The sequence below is a fragment of the Alternaria conjuncta genome (genome assembly GCF_024043145.1).
Source record: "Alternaria conjuncta strain BMP 0040 chromosome Unknown scaffold_28, whole genome shotgun sequence".
NCBI lineage: Eukaryota > Fungi > Ascomycota > Dothideomycetes > Pleosporales > Pleosporaceae > Alternaria > Alternaria conjuncta.
The window spans coordinates 229,796-249,372 of NW_026250117.1; the positions used below are offsets into that span (position 1 = coordinate 229,796).

Sequence of the window (19,577 nt, forward strand, 5' to 3'; positions counted from 1 at the left end):
TGTTGGCAACGCCGCCGTGCAGCGGCGCCGCAAGAACGTAAATATGTTCCAACAGGCAATGCAGGATAAACGCGACATACCGTTTGGCTAGGGACGACGATGGTCGCACTTAATAGAGTAGGAACTTGGACACACGCCGCGGTGAAGTGCCTTCTGTTATACTCTAGAGAGGACGGCGTTGCTTCCTGCATGCGGCGATTGTGTACGTGGACTAATATATTGTCTCTTGAGAATGCTGGCAATAGTTATGTCTAGAATAGGTCTTGTTGCTCGATGTGAAGTTGTTATATGCAGTCTGAAGCCTTGTCTCTAACGCCGCTGCAGACAGTTTTGGTTTCTTCTGTTGTTTGTTCTGTTGCGGGGTATTGATGAGAGATAATAGAGGAGGAATGAGAATGAGGAACGAGATAAGAGATGAGTGATGAGGGATGGTGGATGAGCAGAACGTCGATATTGGGCCTCGCAAAGCTTTACCCAGCCGCGATGTTGATGACTGTCGTGCTTTCTCTGTGGCAGCCGCGTCATAGAGACGCGTGCTTTCCGTGAACGCCCGTGAAGCTCCAGTCTGCGGGGCGTTCCTTCCAAAAAAACTCACTAACTTACCGAGATTCGACACGCGACGAAAACGAGCAAAGTAAATCCCTACATCATGATCGTATCATCAACTCACAAATGTATATCCCAGTGTATACAACAAGATCCCAGGTCGATGTCTTTCTCGGTTGATCGAAGCCAGCGACGCGGGGATTGCCGGACGGCACGTGTTTCGTTACTCAGCACCCGCCGGTGTTTCAGCTACCTTGCCTGCTCTCCAGACACCACCCTTCACTGAGCATGTATCCACTGCGACCCACCGGAGAGCGTCCGCGATGGCCAGACCGCCAGCAAGACGAGCATGCGACAGGTGCCATGCCGTGAAAGAGAGATGCAGGCGCGTCCCCGGCCAGGATGCCTGCGAGCGATGCCAACGCCTGCGGAACTCATGCCAGACCCTACGACCAGTTGGCACTGCTGGCCGCAAACCTCGGTATCAGCGCACCGAGGGTACGACACGCAGCCCGCTACAGACGGCTCGGAGCGACAGCCTTTCTGTTGCTTCTTCGTCACCCAGATGCCCAGCCTCGGCCGCGAGCCCAGCGATGCCGGATTGGGACATAGTCGCGCTGCCCAGGGCTCCATCCCCGTTCGCAGATCTGAGTGAGCGGGAGATGCACCTCGTCAAGGGCGTATCCCAAGGCCAAACGCGCATCGACCAGTTCCTCATCGCGCCAAGCTTCCGCATCTGCCACCACAAAGCCTTCGCGCGTCAACTCCACAACGCAACGTCGTGGGTGCAAGATTCATTGATAGCCACCGCAGCCCTCCTAGCTTGCGAGTACGAGCCTGGCCCGAACCATGAGAACCGAGTCATTGGCCACAGGCGGGCTGCCGCTGCCGTTTCCACATTGCGATCTGTCAAAGCCGTTGACTCTGGAGACGTTCAGACTGTGTTGATGCTTGCAGTGAGCGCCATCACATTTGCCCTGCACATATCCGGGAGCTCATTGGAGATCTGTCGACACACTCTCGACATTATCAAGCCCATGTACGAATCGACAGTGGAGCTCGGTCCGGACTGTCAGGCTTTCGTCATCTGCCTCATTCAAGCGGAGACTGAAGAGTGCATCATACGGGGCGAGGCTCCAACCCTGCGGCTCGAGGTCCACGAGGACGATGACACTGTTGATCGATATATGGGAATTGCCTGGCCTATGCTACCGTACCTATACGATGTTTGCAAGATCACGGACTCGCTACGCCAGAATCCTAACCTCGATCTATCCGAGATTGCGCAAGCCCTGAACGACATCGAAGTCGCCGTCGAGGCCTGGACGCCAATCCTGCCCGTTGAGCAAATCAGCCGTTTTTTACAGGAAGAGGTGGCTAGCATCATGTCTCAAGCCAAACTATATCGCTGGTCGGTGCTGCTTATTGTACATCGACTGCGACATCCATATGGCACGGCGTCAGCGAGAGGCACTGTCATTTCAAATGCTATCTTCGAAGAGCTGCGGATGATACTCCAAATCACCAAGCGCTCGGTTCCAGGCGCCATTATCCCATATGTATTTGCTTGCTTCGAGCTGGTCGATTCTGCTCAGCGCGAAATGGCGCTCGACAAGATCGACGTCGTCATTGAGTTTTCGAAAGAATTGCGAACAAAGGTCAAGAAGCAACTCATGGCATTCTGGGTCATCAAAGATAGTACGGCTCAAATACATTGGAGCGAGATCGTTTCATGGCTTCCTCAATGACACTATCGACTATGAACGATACACAGCTCAAAGAACGAAAGTCTTTAGTTGGAAGCATCTGGGTGAGATGGGACGACTATACGAAGTCGTTTGCACGGGAACAAGCACTCCGACCGCTCCACTTCTTCCAGGAACAGCGTAGCGATGCGATACCCATCATGCACACTACTCAAGTGTTCTATGGGCTGGCTGTCGCATTGCCATGCGCTTGTATTTCGTCGCCGTCGCAACCCTGATCTTCTTGCCCCACAATAGCAAGGGGATGGGGATTAGCAAGATCGCAAAGCATACAGCCGCCGTGATGATGGAGACGTTCTGTATACCCATATTGTTCGTCCACGGCGTGAGTGCGAAGAGGATGACCACGGCGAATAGGTTCCGGACAAAGACGATGCCTATCATAGCATCTCCGAGGATCTGAAGGTTGTCATGTCAGTGGGAACTCCGCTTCGAATAGACTGGGAGCTGTCGACTCACCTCTTGATAGCAATCTGTCACGTATGATAGCGCGACACCACTAGCTAGGACAAATGTAAAACCGAACAGCCCGAATCCTACGGCCAATATCATCCAGTGCAGACCCTGAAGAAGCTATTAGTGAACCATCATTACAGCCAGGTGTTACCAACATACCCTGGCTAAGGCTAGCCCAAACATCAGGATACCGCCCGGGAGCAGGATTGCTGAGATAAGAGTGATCCACAGGCGCATCTCTGGTTCGTAAATGCCTCCATTCCGCCTGGCGAAGTACATGATCGATCTGTCGTTCAGGAAACCACCCGCGAAGAATCCAAAGAACGTGCCAACGAACGGAGCAATGTTCATGAGTCCAACGCCAGAAGCTCCAAAGTTGTATGGTGGTTGCAACAGGTAAACGGCCTGTAATGAGCTCATCAATGCCATGCACGCCAGTAGGGTCCCATAAGTGAGTGCAGCAAAGGCCACGGCAGGGAACGTGAACAAGACAACGATTGGCTGGTAGAAGTGGTGGCCGATGCGTTGATTGGAAGGGGTGACGATGGCCATGCGCTGACGATAAGTTTTTCGTGGTAAGGAGGTGTCAATTCGGGATTGTATGCGCTCCATGGCGGTGTGCTTTGCGTCGCCTTTGCCGTCTGTGGCCTTTTGCAGCCCTGAGTCGGGACGGCCGTCCTCGAGTCCATCCGAGCCAGAAGTGCCAGCCGTATGTGGCACACTCTGACCATTGAGAAAAGGGACGTACTTGGACTCTTCGAAAAAGAACATGACGAGGACGAAGTTTAGACCGAGGAAGATTGTGCACCACCACCAGATCCATCTCCAGCCTTGTGACTCCACAACGAAGCCGGCGGCTACCGGACCGAGGGAGGCACCCACGGACGTGAAGACGAGGTACCATGCGTTCATCGTTCCATGTTGATGGACGAAGAACAAATCGGCAATGGTGATCTGGATGACGGCCTCGCTGATAGCACCGCCCAGTCCAGCAAGGAAGTTGCTGCCCAAATAGTCACCATAGTTCGCCATCTGGGTCTGCCACAACACTCCACTCAACTGGAGCGCAGAGCTGAGCAGGTACAGAGGTCGTCGTCCGTACTTGTGTACGAACGGCATGAAGAGCATGCAGCCGACTGCAAGCCCAGCACAGCTCATAGCGCCTCCATTATTCAGCTGATCGTTGCTGAAGCCCAGTTCAGGCGCAATTTGACCCCATGATGTCGTGCCGCTCTGGAGCTGTACAAATGTCCAAAGGACAAAGAAGCCGGTCAAGCCGAAGTTGATGGTCTTGCGCAATTTGCTCCAGTTCAAGGGGTCATCTGGTTCGGTGCTAGGCACTGGGTGGAGGATGACGTCCGTTGCGGGCCCCGTCACTATAGCGGGACAGTCAGTGTGCGGTCTTTACAGCGGCAAATGCGAGTCTTACAATCCTCTAGTCGTAGCGTTCCCGGAGCCCAAAAGGTGCCTTCATCCGGTCTGGAGCCATTGCTGTCGGCCATCGCTCTCAGGAGGGTACGAAACAAAAATAATCGCGTTGAAGAGGTTGTCTATCACAGGCATGGAGCTTGTTGCGTGGATATCTTCCCCACTGTTATCCAGAGCTTTCGTGCGTATATATACCACAGCGACCGCTGAGGCAGTGTCAGCTGTGTTCTGTACGTTATCTGCGCATCCCTATCTCGAACCCCGGATTGCGTGTTTCCGCAGGCGAACGGGGCGAATTGGGCGAATTGCGAATTAAATAACCCACCGGCTTGGCGCTGGCGGCTGTGGGGTAGTGTCGCGCTAACGCCTGCCGCTCAGACACGAAACGAAATGTTGCTCCGACACGGCCAGATATCAACACTTTGTCTCGCGATCATGCGGACGAGATCTGGACCCCGCATTATTCAGCTACGGATAGATACTACGGCATCTGAGTATTCCAATGATATACATATCTTAGCATCTCCGGATGCTGGCCATTACCAATATTACGCGTCCGACCCGTATCTCTCCAACTTGAATCTTTCCGAGACTTAGCAATTCCCTTCGTTCATCGAATATGGCTTCCGCTTCATGGGAAAGTAAGGTTGCTGCGAAGCAGCAGTCCAGTCGCGAGAAGATACCAAAAGAATGGCTTCTTCCAACATCAGTCACGGACTTGCTCCAGATGCCGCTTTCAGAACATCCAAATCGCTTGATGAAGATGGGCATTGCACGAAAGTCGGGACTGTTGAGCGAGAGGGAACTGGAGATTACCGAGAAGTATACCGTTGAAGAGCTGTTGAGGCAGCTGAAGGATGGTACTCTATCGTCACTGGAGGTTACCATAGCGTTCTCGAAGAGAGCAGCCATGGCACAGCAGTTGGTACGTCAATTCTTCCTTCAGAATAGAGGACAAGCCACTAACGTAGTGTTATAGCTGTCTTGTCTCACAGAGACATACTTTGCTGAAGCACAAGAGCGAGCACGCTTCCTCGACAGCGAAAGAGCTAGCGGTCGTATCGTAGGCCCTCTCCACGGCCTACCCATCAGTCTCAAGGATGCTTTCCAAGTCGCTGGCTCGGCGGCCACTATCGGGTTCGTCTCATTCCTGGATCATGCCGCGTCGAAGGAGAACTCCCCGCTTGTGGATATCTTGCTCGAGCTAGGCGCAGTCGTATATGCCAAGACCAATATCCCTCAGACCATGATGGTAAGTTCACTGTCCCATATCGACATGAAGAAGGCTCACGAACTAATGCGATATAGACGGCTGACTCACAGAACAACATTTTCGGGCGTACTTTGAACCCTCACAACACTGCCCTCACTGCGGGAGGGTCGAGCGGAGGCGAAGGCGCACTTGTTGGATTTCGAGGATCTCCACTCGGTGTTGGAACAGACATTGCAGGTCAGTACATGTCGTCGAAGTTGTAGTGATCAGACTTGCTGATCTACACTAGGATCAATCCGCATACCCGCTCTCTGCTGTGGCACCTACGGCTTCAAGCCCTCTACAGCGCGCATCCCAGATGGCGGCCAAATGTCCCCCGTCTCCGCTGGCAACAACTTCTTCAACCCGTCTGCTGGTCCCCTAGCAAACGACATACACGCTCTGGGCATCCTATGTCGGTCACTCCTATCAGTGAGACCGGCCTTGTACGACGCCTCTGCTCTCGACGTTCCTTGGAGAGACCTAGAAGCACCGCCGAGCGCGCCGAAGCTAAGACTGGGTCTTTTGGCCGAGGACTCAGCCTTCCCCTTGCATCCGCCGGTTAAAAGAGCGCTAGCCCAAGCTGTCAGTGCGCTCGAAGCAAAGGGCCACGAGGTGGTTCCTATCGCGCCGGCGCGCGCTCAGGTCGCCAATGCGCTAGCCCTCGCGTTTGCCTTCTTTATGCTTGACGACACTCCCCCGACGCATGTAGCCGCTAGCGGTGAGCCTGTTGTTCCTTCAGTTATCCAGTCCATGGAGGTTTTCCATTCCTTCAAGTGTGACTTCCTGGACGACTGCAAGGGCCTGGAGGGCATCAAGAAATTAGCTGCGCTCAATGTCAAGCGGGATGCTATCCAAGATGAGTGGAGGAAGATTTGGAAGGAGCAGAGATTGGACGGAGTAATCGGTCCGGCTGCGCAGCACACTGCGGTCGCGCACGATACATACGGGTTACCGCCGTATACGCTACTGTTGAACGTATTGGATGTAAGTCATGCTTACCCATCTCGAAGTGGCTGTAGAGAGCATTGTTAACGTCAAGCCAGTATCCCGCATGCGTACTTCCCTTTGGTAAAGCCTCAAGCGCTCTGGATGCTGAGCCTTTTGTCATGGGCCCTGGCCAAGTAGGCCCGAGTTGTAAGTCGCCGTCTTGACTCTTTGTACGGGTTTGAGACGCAAGCTAATGTATTCAATGCAGATAATCCCAAGCTCGTGGATGGTGCACCGACTGCCATCCAGGTCTTCACGAACAAGATGCGCGATGAAGAATGCCTGCATGTGTCTGCTATCATCGATGAGTGCTTGAAAGCTGTGTAAATGTCCTTTTTTTGTACTTATATGAGCATACTTCGATATCGCACATTCTACCACTTGCAACTTCGGCGTCGCACTGCAGCGTCTTGTGTTCTGCGAGATGTCTTCAACACTGCTGTATTTGACTGTCTGCAATGTCGACCGCTCGCTCCTGCAACATGATCAATGCGGTGGTAATCACCATGTCAACCAAGAAAAAAAACTGAACAGGCCTACAGCCTACATCAAAATGGAAGCACACAAGATAGGTGACCTGGCGGCGATGTAGGCTCTAGACCTGTTCAGTTTTATTCTTGTATGAGCTTTCACTGTCTAACCGATTTATCTCGTATTCTTCATCTCATCATCTCGTCTCGTCGTCCACTCTTCATAATCTACAACCTTCCACTGTACAAGTCCATCTGAAGTATCTAACATAGTCCTCTAGTGCGCATGATCCTCGCCGCAACCGCAGTCAGGCCCAAATTCGCGTCGAGCCTGTCTCGCTTCCTCCTGCCACGGCTGCAGGGTGACCGCCCGCTTCGTCTCCCGTTCCCACTTTCCATGACCCTTCTTCTCGTTGAGTTCGACGAGAGCATCCAGCCACGCGGCAAGTCTGTATCCCGCCTTTGCGAGTTGCTTCGTAACGACAGGAATAGCAGTATCCCAGTAAACTCCTGAAAGCTCTTGCGCAAACACTGCATCAGGGCCATTGGGAATGACAGTGGAGCAGACGAACTTGTTGGCGTCGCGCGCCCAAGTCATGGAGCTGCTGACTGCATCCTTCGCCTTCAATCCCTTGAGCCATGTCTTGCTCTCCTTCTTGAACTTGCCGTGCTTCACTTCGGCGGTGAGGTTGTTGGCCAGAGCCAATGCATTGGCTTGGGAGAAGTTGCCATAGGCCTTTTGCGGGATTGCTGTGTCCCAGATGGAGTGCAGATTCGTTCGCGCGCCATTGAAAGTGACGTTGATGAGGTTACCACCTACGGCGATGTTCTCCACGTGGAGTGGCTGGTGAACATCGCCGACGAAGTGGATGACCCATTTCAGGGCTCTTTGCTGTTCGACGATGCCAACCGACTTCTGGAAGGCGCGGCTAGAGTAGTTTGCGATGGCAGAAACGATGCAACCCTCCTCAGGACAGTCACGCTCGAAGTCGATATTGCAGCTCTCAGGCGGGTTGTCGAGCGCATCGATGTAGTGGAGAACAGAACTGAACTTCCCCTCCGGCTCAGAGCGGAAGCTATCAGCCCAGGTAGCCACATTGGCGAGATATGCGGATGAGGTGTCGTTCAAGAGGGTCTGCGCAAACTTGGCCGTCTTGTGGGAGACGAGGTTCTGTGCCATGTATGCCACTGCGGTGTGACCGAGGGAGCCCCAAGCGGAAGCATAGGGTACTGCCGCAAGGAGAGGTAGAAGCGACTTCGGGGGTGCCATCTTGGACGTTAAAGTTATCGGGCTGGTCGAAGTGAAGCAGGAGAGAGGCTTGTTGTGATGCTCACGTAGAGGACATGTGATGTTATAAGCAGCTGGGAACGGCACCGATGTCGACCAATAGTTCTGGCGGTATCGGCCATGGCCGTTTCGTCGCCACGATACTTGATCGAGACCCTGTAGAGCGTGAGCGATGATATGCAGGTCCATGGGGATGCTAGCCCAGAAAGGAAGGTGCTACGCTACGATAGGCAGGAGCTGGGTAGCCGACCTCAACTTCAGCCTCTGTCAGAGAGCACGTTGTCCGTCTTGATTGGATAACCATAGAAACACAGCCGGAGATGAATATCTGAAGATCCCGTGGGCAGGGTAGCACATTGTACGAGTGGGTGTCTAATGTATGTACCTACAAAACCAATGCAGCTAACAATGCTCCGAAGACAGCTAGGGTATCTCAAATCCGTGAGTCTTCGCCAAACGCCAGATGTAAATGCACATTGTCACGATTGCGTCTATCGCTCCGCCTCTGCGGCATTGTCCTCGCCGCCTGCGTCCATATTGTTTGGCGCCTCGTCTTCGGCAGTCTCTTCTGCCGGAACAGGCGGCCCTTCGATCAGGCGGAGCCACCACGTGGGAGGATCGAGAGGGCTGTGGTTGTTGTGCAGCGGCGGGTAGATGTCGTTGAAATAGTACCAGACTGGATAAGGTTAGTTGTTGTCAACAAGAGCTGGGAGCGCAGACGTACTGTGGCCGACCACGATGCCGCACATCTCATCCTTGGGCACCGTCCCATGCATGATGAGCGAAAAGGCCAAGAGCACCCAAGGCAGGTAGGGCGCCTTGAAGACCAGCAGGCCAAGGAAGCTGAGCATGGTGTCCGGGTTCTTCCTGCTCCAGATGTAGATGAGGGTGCTGGACAGAGCCGAGCCGAGGAAAGCCATGGAGAACATGGGCGCGATGCAGAGGAGCAGCGTCGAAGCGAATGTGAGGAGCCATGCGAAGTGTGCCGTGGAGCGGCCGGACGATTCCTCGAGCAGGCGCGCGTATCGCTGGAGGAAGAAGATGTGGTAGAGGAGGTCGAGGCTGAGTGGGCCGAAGTAGAAGAAGGTGGTGAGCAGTCGCCAGTACTATGCAGGTCAGTACGGGCTGGAATGGACGCAGTGGTAGTGGTGGTAGTACCTGGCTCTTGAAGAAGACGGTGCGCACGCTGTAGAAGAGCTGGAAGGGCGAGATGATATGGCACTGCACCAGCACACTGGCACTCAGCGCCGCCGTCATCCACCAGCGCGTGCACACGGGCATTTCGTAGAACCACTGCTCGAGCGGAAAGCCTCCGGCCCCTCCCATCATGCCGTCCCCGCCTTGCAGAACATTCGCCATGGCGGGTTGAGCGCTCTAGGGATAACACAGGATGAAGAATGAGGGGAAGAGGCAAGTTGCAGCGCCTGCACTCGAATACCTAAGTAAGCAGCGAGAGGCCAAGTGTCGCTCAGCAAACGCAGCCGCTTTCCGAGCGTGTGAACGATGGAGCCCATGTGGCTACGTAACTTGTCCGATGGCCCGCCAAGGCGCTAGGACTAACAGCACGCGATCGCACCTTCCGCACGCCGGGTGTCGGGGTCCAAGCTCCTGCCCTGGGTGAACGCGAACCAGCCACAGCACCAGCCCCTCGTCCCAGTCGCGTCGGCAGACGGTCAAGATCGCGAAGGACGATGCGCCCGTGCCCCATTCACTACCGCGACCCTCGTACGCCATCTCATCGATATTCCTGACGACGACGCGCCGACCGTTCGTCTTGTTGATCTTGACGCGCTTGAGTTTCGCGACTTTTCGCGCTGTTCACGCGCCGTGATCCCTCCCTTGTCGCCCTTCCACGCCCCAATTGATCCACCTGGACCCCGACACATCGCGCGATATCCTTACACACCAGAACCAAAATGTCTCCCAAATCTCCCACCAGAAAGAACAAGGCGCGACCGTCGCGAGGTGGACGAGCGAGTGTCGGAGGAAGGAAGGAGTCGGGCAAGAGACGTACGTAGTGCGCCGAATAGTCAAGCCTGCGCATCCCAGCTGACCATTGCGCAGTTGGACAAGCAGGACCCGCTCCCGATCGCGCAAAGAAGCGCTACAAGCCCGGCACTGTCGCGCTCCGTGAGATCAAGCGCTACCAAAAGTCAACCGACCTGCTCCTCCTGAAGCTCCCATTCCAGCGCCTCGTGAGGACCCTTCATCCAGACACCCTCGCGACAGTCAGCTAATATACCTCTAGGTCCGCGAGATCGCGCAAACAGTCACAACTGAAGACGGCCCCAATAGATGGCAGAGCCAAGCCATTGTCGCTCTTCAAGAAGCCACCGAAGCCTTCCTCGTCAACCTCTTCCACGATGCCAACCTCTGCGCCATCCACGCCAAGCGCGTCACCATACAGCAAAAGGATATCCAACTCGCGCGTCGTCTGCGAGCAGCTTGGGGTGCGCCGGTTTGAGTTGGCACCATTGTTTTGGCAGATACCCAATCTTCACTTTTGTTGGTACCGAGTTTGGAGGAAATGCGGCGTATTGTTGCGATCTGGGATTCGTGCGCATACCAGAGAGGTTGCTTTTGGGAAACAATTGCGATTGGCGTTTCGTGGCGCAGAGGTTACTCGCATGAGGCCCGTCTTCAGGATTGTTATTGATCATTGTTCATATACGTGCAGCATACCGGCTACCGAGTCACAATCATATCCCCTGTATATCATTATTTTGGATGATCGAATTGCAAAGAAATCTTACGTCTCCCGTCTATCAACTTTGACCTGAACGACGTGAATCATCTGGGAACGACTCCAATCAGACGCTGACTACCAGTATAGTTAGTGGCATTGGCAGTCGTCCGCCGTTTCTTGCTTGAGTTGCTTGTACGTCGACGATGCCTTGGCTATCATCGTCTTCGCTGCGTGCGAACTGCTCGACCAGCTGGAGAGCGCGGAACACCGCCGAGGTAAGCTCCCCCGCCATACCCGGAACGTTGGCTTCTTATCGCCGGCAACCCTCTTCACCTTCCACATACGCTTCGCAGCAAAGATCCAACTCTCCTCCGCAACCGGTAGCCGACCAACTAAGACATTACCGAATAAACAAGTGACGCAAAGCCTCCTTGGCAGCCTTGGCCCTGCATTGTCCCCGCCCGTATCACGTCGCTAGAATGCCATTCGACGTCATGAACTGGGTGCCTCAGGTCGGTGCCGCTGCGGCGATACATGCGCTATAGCTCAACCAGGAAGCTCAATGTCTGACATGCAGGCACTTGCAGGCTTGTACATGGTTGCCAGGCAGACGAGTCAAGGTACCCCAATGTCAAGAACTACGTATAAAGTTGGCACTTGTGTTTCTTCCATAGCCTCTGCCCGCAGCAGATTGAAGAGCTCGATCTCCTCCTACCGCAGCGATCATGGTTGCATTCAGGCTGTCGCTTCTTGGAGCAGCTGGACTTCTGAGTGGGCTTACCATTGCCCAGTTTCCTCCGACACCAGAGGGCGTGACCGTTCTTGAATCGCAACTTGACGATGGTGTCACGATCTCATACAAAGAGGTAGGCCATCTCCACACAGTGCTTGATCCAGTTGCTAATGAGCCCAGACCGACCTCTGTGAAACCACAGAAGGCGTGCGAAGCTTCTCCGGCTATGTTCATCTCCCAGCTGGAGCACTAGCCGATCTTGGTGTTGAGAACCAAACATATGAGATTAACACCTACTTTTGGTTCTTTGAATCAAGGAAGGATCCTGCCAATGCGCCTCTCTCAATTTGGATGAACGGTAAGCCGTTTGAAAAGTACTCACTGCGACATTAACTGACACCAGCAGGTGGACCTGGCTCCAGTTCCTTTGTTGGACTTCTGCGTGAGAATGGACCATGTTTCATCGGTGCCGACTCCAACAGCACCTACCTGAACGAATGGTCATGGAACAACGAGGGTGAGCTAGTCCCAAATGCACCAGTTGGTCTATTAAGTATCACGGCTAACGAACACAGTCAACATGCTTTACCTCGACCAGCCCGTCCAGGTTGGCATGAGCTATGACAGCCTGGTCAACATCACCACTAATCTAGACACCGGCGATCTTGAGGTTGTAGACTTCGGCAACGGCCCTGTTCCCCCTCAAAACAACAGCTTCTATGTCGGCACCTACCCTAGCGAAAACTCCAATCTCACCACACGTGGTACTGAGAACTCTGCACGAGCGCTCTGGAACTTCGCCCAGGTCTGGTTCCAGGAATTTCCTGAGCACAAGCCAAATGATGACAGAATCTCTATTGCGACTGAATCTTATGGAGGTCGTTATGGACCAGCGTTCGCAGCTTACTTCAAGGAACAGAACGAGAAGATTGAGAACGGGACGTGGAGCGAAGCTGGACAGACCCATCTTCTTCACCTCGACACTCTACTGATCATCAACGGCTGCATTGATCGTTACGCCCAATGGCCGGCTTACCCAAGGATGCAGTACAACAACACATACGGTATCAAGGCTGTGAATGAGTCGCGCTATGAGGAAGTGCTCGACAACCTATACAAGGAGGGAGGCTGTCTTGATCAAATTGAAGAATGTCGCAACATCAGCCTTATATACGATCCTACTAACCAAGGCTACAACGAGACCGTCAACGAAGTATGTGAGGCGGCAGAGACATTCTGTTCCGAAACGATCCGTGATCCTTACTTCGACACCGACCTCAACTACTACGACATCTCCGCCCCCGGTGCAGCTGCTTTCCCACCACCATGGTATCAAGGCTGGCTGAATCAGCCACATGTACAGCAGGGACTTGGTGTACCTCTCAACTGGACTCAATCGAACTCGGCCGTGTCGCGGGCATTCCGAGGTATTGGCGATTATCCACGTCCAGGTTGGAAGGAGGATCTAGCGTATCTTCTCGAAGAGGGTATCAAGGTCACACTGGTGTATGGTGACCGAGACTATGCCTGCAATTGTCAGTATTGCCCCAAGAAGGCTGCGTTTGAGACATGAACTGACACTTTGCAACGTTTAGGGTACGGTGGTGAACTGCTCTCGCTTGCTATCCCCTACGACAACGCCACTTCATTCGCGGATGCCGGATATGCGCCTGTCGTCGTGAACGATACCTACATCGGTGGCCAAGTGCGTCAATACGGCAATCTATCCTTTACGCGAGTGTACGAAGCTGGTCACGAGGTACCAGCCTACCAGCCCGAAACCGCGTACAAGATCTTTACACGTGCTCTCTTCAACCGCGACATCAGCACCGGCAACATCTCTACAACCGAGACCCCCGACTACGCCAGCGAAGGACCAAGTGACGTGTACAACATCACCAACGAACCAATTGTCGATGAAGGCACGCAATGTTACGTTCTTGATCCCGGTCAATGCACAGCGGAGCAGTGGGAGTCGGTCATGAACGGAACTGCCCTGGTGCGAAACTGGATCGTTGTTGATGCCAACACTAGCTATCTGTTCCCAGATCTAGCTGGTAACGGCACATCGAGCAACGGAAGTACACCTTCCGGTACGGGCATGCCCATGCCTACTTACACCGCGGCTGCATCCGGTGGTCTCTCTGCAAGCGTTTTGGGCAGTGCAATTATTGCTGCGGTTGTAGGAAGTGTGGTAATGCTATAATCAATAGCACAATAGTCGCGACAGAATGAACCCACGGTTACGAGTACACGATAATACAATATCTGCAGTGATAACATGCGCTCCAGGCGACCAATTCGTATATACCGACCTATTCTACATTATCACGGTGTGCGCTGGTGCATTGGATGCGCGTGACGTCATGACTTATACACGCGAAACCATACTTTTGTCCCGCAGATATGCACATTCTCAACGACCTCGACGCGTCGCAAGCTCTCCAAGCAGACGTGAACCCATGACCATGTCTCGTCCCACGTACTCCGCGTTCCAGCGACATCTCCTCTTCTTCTCGACGCCCACATCTCCACCCCGGCTTACCTTCGGATCCGCCCTCCGCGCAGGCGTATCAATCGGCCTAGACTTCCCCGTCGCAGTCCTCCTGAGCCTATCTCTCCGGCTCATGTACGCGCCCTTCCCCTTCCTCTGGTCCCCCATCGTCGTCGATAAGATTCCCGCGTCAGCCCACCGCACACAATTGGCCTCCGTCGATCTACCAAAGGGAAAAGCCGACTATACTTGCACCGAGCTGCTATCTCTTCTCAACAATAGCGTCGAGGAGAATAAAGGCAAGGGCTGGTTGAAACATAAGATCGATCAGGGGCATGTGGTGGGGTTTTGGACAATGGCGGCGAGTGCAAGGACGCATACTGTTAGGAGGGATGATGTCGAGAGGTTCCAACAGGGGGAGTGGGAGGGGCCTGTTGTTAAGAGGAGACGGGGGAGAGACGATGTTTTGCCGCTTTGGAGGGGTGGGCCGTTATGGGTTGGGGGGCACAGTTGGGCTGTCTGGAAGGTTCTTGGAGTTAGGGTTTATGAGGATAAGAGGCGGTAGATAGTCGCATAGTCTTGCGTGGACATCGTGCGGCAAAACCGATGCATCTGAATAGAATGGAGAGAGTGCGCCTTTGACTCAGACGGCGGCCTGGTCCTGGTTCGGGCTGGTCGATGGGATTGTGCTTCCAAGGTTGTGCGCCTGCGGATGAATGTTTTAGCCGTCCTCGCAACAAGCTCCAAACGGCCGTCTTCCGCGCTCTTGTTACACATGCTTATGATGTGGCTTACTTAGCATCACAAGCACCCATAAATCCGCTGCTGAATCTAGATCTTTGGTTGCGCATCCGAACCCGCTTTTTTCCGAAGAAAAACGTCTTTGCGCGTTAGCAGATCCTGACTTTGACAGCGGTCGAAGTTCGGCGGACCCGCTTTTCTTTGCCTGACAGACGCAATTCCGCGCTCACGTAAAGAATGTTGAAGATTGCTCAGAAAAATGTCAGGCACGATGGGCGCCAAACTAGGACGCGCATCGCGCTGTGGTCACCTTTGCACACATACTTCTACACGCTCTTCGAATCGCGGTAGTCATTTTTACACAGACATCGCCTGCCTCCGCCTCGAGACGCGTCGTTGAGAATCGACGAGCACTGTCGTCATCGCGGTACCATCTCGGAACTCACAGCCAAAACGACATAGGCGCAGAAATTGAAGTCTATTCAGCACAAGTTTACATTCACGATCTTTCGCGATAGCACGAGCGTTTCACGATAGTCTCGAGAAGACACACTCCAGCAGGCGCGTTCTCGGTCACGCCGTCGAACCATCTCGAAATGGAGGAACCAAGAGGCTCATTAGAGCCAACAGGCGAGAAGTTCTCGCCTACCTCCGACCAGGCCTTTGACGACAGCGACTCCCACGAAGACATGGACCGCCGCAACTCTGCCCATTCTGCGCATGCTTCCAAGCAGCAGCAGGACCTGGAACTAGCAAAGACGAAGTCAATCGCAGAGACCATGTCTCCACTCCGCGAAGCTTTCTTTGTTGGCTTGCTCTGCTCTGCTCAGTTTGTCACACAAGCAGGTCTGCTCGGCACTCTCAACATCCTGCACATCATCGGATCCGATCTTGGTATCACCGACCCCGGTGTCCTGTCGTGGCTGATAGCGGGTTATTCGTTGACAGTCGGTACCTTCATCCTGCTATCTGGCCGTTGCGGAGATCTCTTCGGATACAAGAACATGTTGATCATCGGCTATATCTGGTTTGGCGTCTGGATGATAGTAGCCGGTTGCAGCGTCTACATTGAGGGAAATGGTGGTCAGGTGCTTTTCATCTTCTCGCGCGTGCTGGGAGGTATTGGACCGGCAATACTACTGCCCAATGCGCTTGGTCTACTAGGCGCAACGTACAACGAGGGAAAGAGGAAGGATATGGTGTTCTCGCTATTTGGAGCATGCGCACCCGGTATGTATTTGCCCATTGTCTTGTGGATATTGTCTAACGTCATATAGGTGGTGGTATAGCTGGCGGCGCGTTCGCTGGTCTCTGGGCGCTCTTGTGGTGGCCATGGGCATTCTGGACGTTCGGTATTGCGCTGTTCTGCCTTGCCATTTTGTCGATCTTCATCCTCCCCTCAGTACCGCTCGATCCGGAAGTTCGCAATCTCTCGCACAGGGAACGAGTTCGTGAGCTTGACCTACTCGGCGCAAGTGTGGGCATTACCGCCATGATCCTGTTCAACTTCGCCTGGAACCAAGCGCCTGGTTTTGGATGGGGACACCCCTACATCTACGTCCTGCTAATAGTCGGCCTTCTTCTCTTTCCGCTTTTCTTTTGGATCGAGATTAAAGTCGCCAAGAAGCCTCTCATACCATTTGATGCTCTCAGCACGGATGTCTCGTTCGTGTTGACTTGCATAGCCTGTGGCTGGGCCGCTTTCGGTAAGAGTCGCCTTTCCAGATACCTTTGAGCGCATGACTAACCACAGTTGCAGGTATTTGGGTTTATTACTTCATCCAAATGCTCCAGCAGCTGCGTGGCGAGTCCCCGCTTCTCACAATGGCTCATCTCTGTCCTGTCGTGATCTCCGGCTTCATCGCTGCGGTCACTACTGGCCGTGTCATCTCGCGCATCGGCCCAGGATGGGTCATGCTTATCAGCATGCTAGCGTTTTTGACAGGCAACATTCTCGTCGCTACACTCCCCGTCAACCAGATCTACTGGGCGCAAACCTTTGTTACCACGCTCATCATCCCATGGGGCATGGACATGAGCTTTCCTGCCGGCACGTTGATCATGAGTAATGCTGTCGCTAAGAAGCACCAAGGCATGGCAGCGAGTTTGGTCAATACGATCGTGAACTACAGTATCAGTATCGGGGTTGGCATCGCAGGGACAGTAGAGGTTCACGTGAACAATGGCGGAAGAACGGCGGAGGATGAACTGCACGGTTATCGCGGCGCCATGTACGTTAGCGTCGGACTGAGCGGCATGGGTGTGGTGACGAGCTTGCTGTTCCTGCTCAAGATGTGGTTGAGAGAGAAGAGGGCGCAGAAGAAAGTCTGAGTTTCGAGCCGTATGTACGTTGTAGTGTTCAATTTAGATTAAGCGTTGTTAACTTTCTTTAGCGTGCAGTTCCGCAGCTTTGTGCGTGTGCCTGCTATCTCTAAGTGATTACGTCATCGTGTCGCACCATCCCGCGATCGCAATTTCTTGTTCATCGCGGTCACCCATCCGGCACGTCAGCGCCGCATTTCAGCATCAAGATACGACAGTGCTTTGATCAATGACATTTACCCGACTCGCGCCGTCCTGAGGAATCCAGGGAATTCAACGTCGAGTGGCGGATGATACGCACCGGATGATACCGTCAGGGTCTTTGGTACAGTCAACCGAGAGCGAGCTTATTCGCGAAATCGAAAACCGCGCAATCCACTACAGAGTAAGCAGAGCATCAACATCCCTTAGTCTGCTATGCTACCGCCCAATACTCTGAGCATGAGGTCCATTATGACGCCTCACGATGACCCGCCTATCTACCAGCTGCCGGAAGAGTTACTGCTGCACGTCGCCTCTTATCTTCCCGACGCAGCTGCACCCACGACCCTCAAGGACCTGAGTCTCACGTCCCGCAGATTTCGCTCTGTCGCCCAAGATGCCCTTTACACCACAGTAAACCTGTCCATGTCATGTGGGACTCACCCCAAGGTGAGCTCCCTTCTGCAGCTGCTGCGTACTCTCCTGGACCGCGCAGACCTTGCGGCAAAAATCAGAACCCTACGCGTTGGGACAATTCGCAAGAATGTCGCGAAGCTTTGCGAGGTGCAGGACTTCGACCTCGCGTCTTTACGCGTGCGAAGCTTGGCAAAGCTGGAACAGATGGGGTATCCTGCGTCACATCCTTGGCATCGGACCATTCGAAACTCGATAGAGTCGGGATTTGCTGGACTGCTGCTCGTACTGCTTCCCAACCTCACACACCTTGATGTCTGGGTGAAAGATCATGCTCGCGGTCCACCTTCAGGCGAGTGCATCTCCGGGCTTTTCGGGGGAATGTTCGCCCCTGCTAGCATTATTCACGGTTGGAGCACGCTTCGACATTTGACCACGAGCGACACACACTTACTGAAGTCCGGCATTCACTACGAGAATCTTAAAAGCCTCGATCTAAAAACGATTTCCATTGGTACCATCCTGCGTCTCAACGGTCGTGGGTGTCTACAGGGCGCCGAGAACCTTGATGATCTAGCCTTGAGTGTCTCGATACAATTTGCAGATCGTCCCCTCGTTGAGAAGGCGGAAATCCAACTCAGTGACCTTTTCGAAGCTCTCGACTGCAGCCGGCTACGAAGTCTCAAAATGCAGCTGTGAGTTTGTTAGTGCATCATATACGCTGCCTCTGCTAACATTCGCTCGCGCAGTATCAACGACAGCTACCACCTCACTGACGATCGAGATACCCAGCTTGATGCTGGCTATCTCATAGATCAACTTGATAGCATGCGAGACAGTCTAGAAAGGCTTGCCATCACGCATGAAATTACTGATGACGACTCCGATTTAGAATGGCTGCTGGGATTGTTGACGAACCAAAAGAGATCATTTAAACACTTCACCAACCTCAAGCATCTCACCATTCCACAGTTGTTCTTTTTCAACGAGGAGACGGATCGTTGGCTGGAACACTGCTGCCAGCCGAGAGATTTGCCACCAAAGCTCGAGACGTTGGAAATCTTGTACCCTCAATCAGACATAGAAGACTGGGTACAGGTAGAGCGCTTCCAGCCCCCAGGATATCAAGACGATCCGGCTTTAGGCTTTCAAGCCAAGCTGCCCTCGGCTTTGTGGAAGATCACATTGACGTGTCGCGACGAAGTTGGCTCATCTGCATCGTCCTTCACGAAGGACGTAGAGCCGATCTGGGTGGTGCTGTCGTTTGATCTCCTAATTGAGACGTATGTCTTCTGTCAGACCCAAGGAAACTGGTACAATTTGAAAGACTTGCGCTACGAGCAATTAGACATGAACGAGGAGGAGACCGACAGCGATATGTCAGCGATGTTAATATTGCGTCGGGGAGTTCAGGGAAAATCGACCGACAGTGAAGAGGAAACGACTGATAGTGGAGACTACGACGAGGAATCGGACGAGGAATCGGACGAATAGAGACTACAAGCGAAGCCTTCTCGATCAACAGTCACTTGGTCTGGCAGCCTGCTTGCATGCCCTTATCGGTCCACAAAAATGGACGCAGAGAGACTACATGCAAAGCCTCCTCGATGGATTCTCAATGGACCAGACGGACTGGACGACTACAGCCTCAGTATTTGAGCCGGCGAGGCGAGGGTACGCCATGCCCGACTAGCGCACGGGCGCAGTGGTCCAGATGTTCGCTGGAGGCGTTCATGCATGTTCCCGGTCAGCGATTCGAGCCGAATCCCGCCCCACCATCAACGCTTAGC

At 53.7% G+C, this 19,577-nt stretch overlaps 9 protein-coding genes across 9 annotated transcripts; 6 read left to right on the forward strand and 3 right to left on the reverse strand.

Annotated features, from left to right (window-relative positions):
* Nucleotides 1-1,139: 1,139 nt before the first annotated feature.
* J4E85_010992 (uncharacterized protein) lies at nucleotides 1,140-2,294 on the forward strand (the record flags this gene model as incomplete). Its single annotated transcript, XM_051475195.1, has 1 exon — nucleotides 1,140-2,294. The coding sequence occupies one exon, from the start codon at nucleotides 1,140-1,142 to the stop codon at nucleotides 2,292-2,294; it is 1,155 nt and encodes a 384-aa protein (XP_051321059.1).
* A 165-nt stretch (nucleotides 2,295-2,459) lies between these two features.
* J4E85_010993 (uncharacterized protein) lies at nucleotides 2,460-4,270 on the reverse strand (the record flags this gene model as incomplete). Its single annotated transcript, XM_051475196.1, has 3 exons — nucleotides 2,460-2,711; nucleotides 2,928-4,144; nucleotides 4,198-4,270. The coding sequence occupies 3 exons, from the start codon at nucleotides 4,268-4,270 to the stop codon at nucleotides 2,460-2,462; spliced, it is 1,542 nt and encodes a 513-aa protein (XP_051321060.1).
* A 545-nt stretch (nucleotides 4,271-4,815) lies between these two features.
* J4E85_010994 (uncharacterized protein) lies at nucleotides 4,816-6,765 on the forward strand (the record flags this gene model as incomplete). Its single annotated transcript, XM_051475197.1, has 6 exons — nucleotides 4,816-5,121; nucleotides 5,176-5,448; nucleotides 5,505-5,646; nucleotides 5,699-6,435; nucleotides 6,495-6,585; nucleotides 6,647-6,765. The coding sequence occupies 6 exons, from the start codon at nucleotides 4,816-4,818 to the stop codon at nucleotides 6,763-6,765; spliced, it is 1,668 nt and encodes a 555-aa protein (XP_051321061.1).
* Nucleotides 6,766-7,185: 420 nt separating this feature from the next.
* J4E85_010995 (uncharacterized protein) lies at nucleotides 7,186-8,178 on the reverse strand (the record flags this gene model as incomplete). The annotated part of the gene is made up of 1 exon (XM_051475198.1): nucleotides 7,186-8,178. The coding sequence occupies one exon, from the start codon at nucleotides 8,176-8,178 to the stop codon at nucleotides 7,186-7,188; it is 993 nt and encodes a 330-aa protein (XP_051321062.1).
* A 509-nt stretch (nucleotides 8,179-8,687) lies between these two features.
* Nucleotides 8,688-9,555, reverse strand: J4E85_010996 (uncharacterized protein; the record flags this gene model as incomplete). The annotated part of the gene is made up of 3 exons (XM_051475199.1): nucleotides 8,688-8,872; nucleotides 8,921-9,302; nucleotides 9,355-9,555. The coding sequence occupies 3 exons, from the start codon at nucleotides 9,553-9,555 to the stop codon at nucleotides 8,688-8,690; spliced, it is 768 nt and encodes a 255-aa protein (XP_051321063.1).
* Nucleotides 9,556-10,112: 557 nt separating this feature from the next.
* Nucleotides 10,113-10,660, forward strand: HH3V_1 (histone H3-like centromeric protein hH3v; the record flags this gene model as incomplete). Its single annotated transcript, XM_051475200.1, has 3 exons — nucleotides 10,113-10,206; nucleotides 10,261-10,391; nucleotides 10,445-10,660. The coding sequence occupies 3 exons, from the start codon at nucleotides 10,113-10,115 to the stop codon at nucleotides 10,658-10,660; spliced, it is 441 nt and encodes a 146-aa protein (XP_051321064.1).
* Nucleotides 10,661-11,607: 947 nt separating this feature from the next.
* J4E85_010998 (uncharacterized protein) lies at nucleotides 11,608-13,821 on the forward strand (the record flags this gene model as incomplete). The annotated part of the gene is made up of 5 exons (XM_051475201.1): nucleotides 11,608-11,748; nucleotides 11,796-11,973; nucleotides 12,022-12,132; nucleotides 12,191-13,150; nucleotides 13,211-13,821. 5 exons carry the CDS (start codon nucleotides 11,608-11,610, stop codon nucleotides 13,819-13,821), a joined length of 2,001 nt encoding a protein of 666 aa, XP_051321065.1.
* A 1,625-nt stretch (nucleotides 13,822-15,446) lies between these two features.
* On the forward strand, nucleotides 15,447-17,181 carry J4E85_010999 (uncharacterized protein; the record flags this gene model as incomplete). Its single annotated transcript, XM_051475202.1, has 3 exons — nucleotides 15,447-16,080; nucleotides 16,128-16,556; nucleotides 16,610-17,181. 3 exons carry the CDS (start codon nucleotides 15,447-15,449, stop codon nucleotides 17,179-17,181), a joined length of 1,635 nt encoding a protein of 544 aa, XP_051321066.1.
* Nucleotides 17,182-17,613: 432 nt separating this feature from the next.
* On the forward strand, nucleotides 17,614-19,281 carry J4E85_011000 (uncharacterized protein; the record flags this gene model as incomplete). Its single annotated transcript, XM_051475203.1, has 2 exons — nucleotides 17,614-18,482; nucleotides 18,537-19,281. 2 exons carry the CDS (start codon nucleotides 17,614-17,616, stop codon nucleotides 19,279-19,281), a joined length of 1,614 nt encoding a protein of 537 aa, XP_051321067.1.
* Between the last annotated feature and the right edge of the window lie 296 nt (nucleotides 19,282-19,577).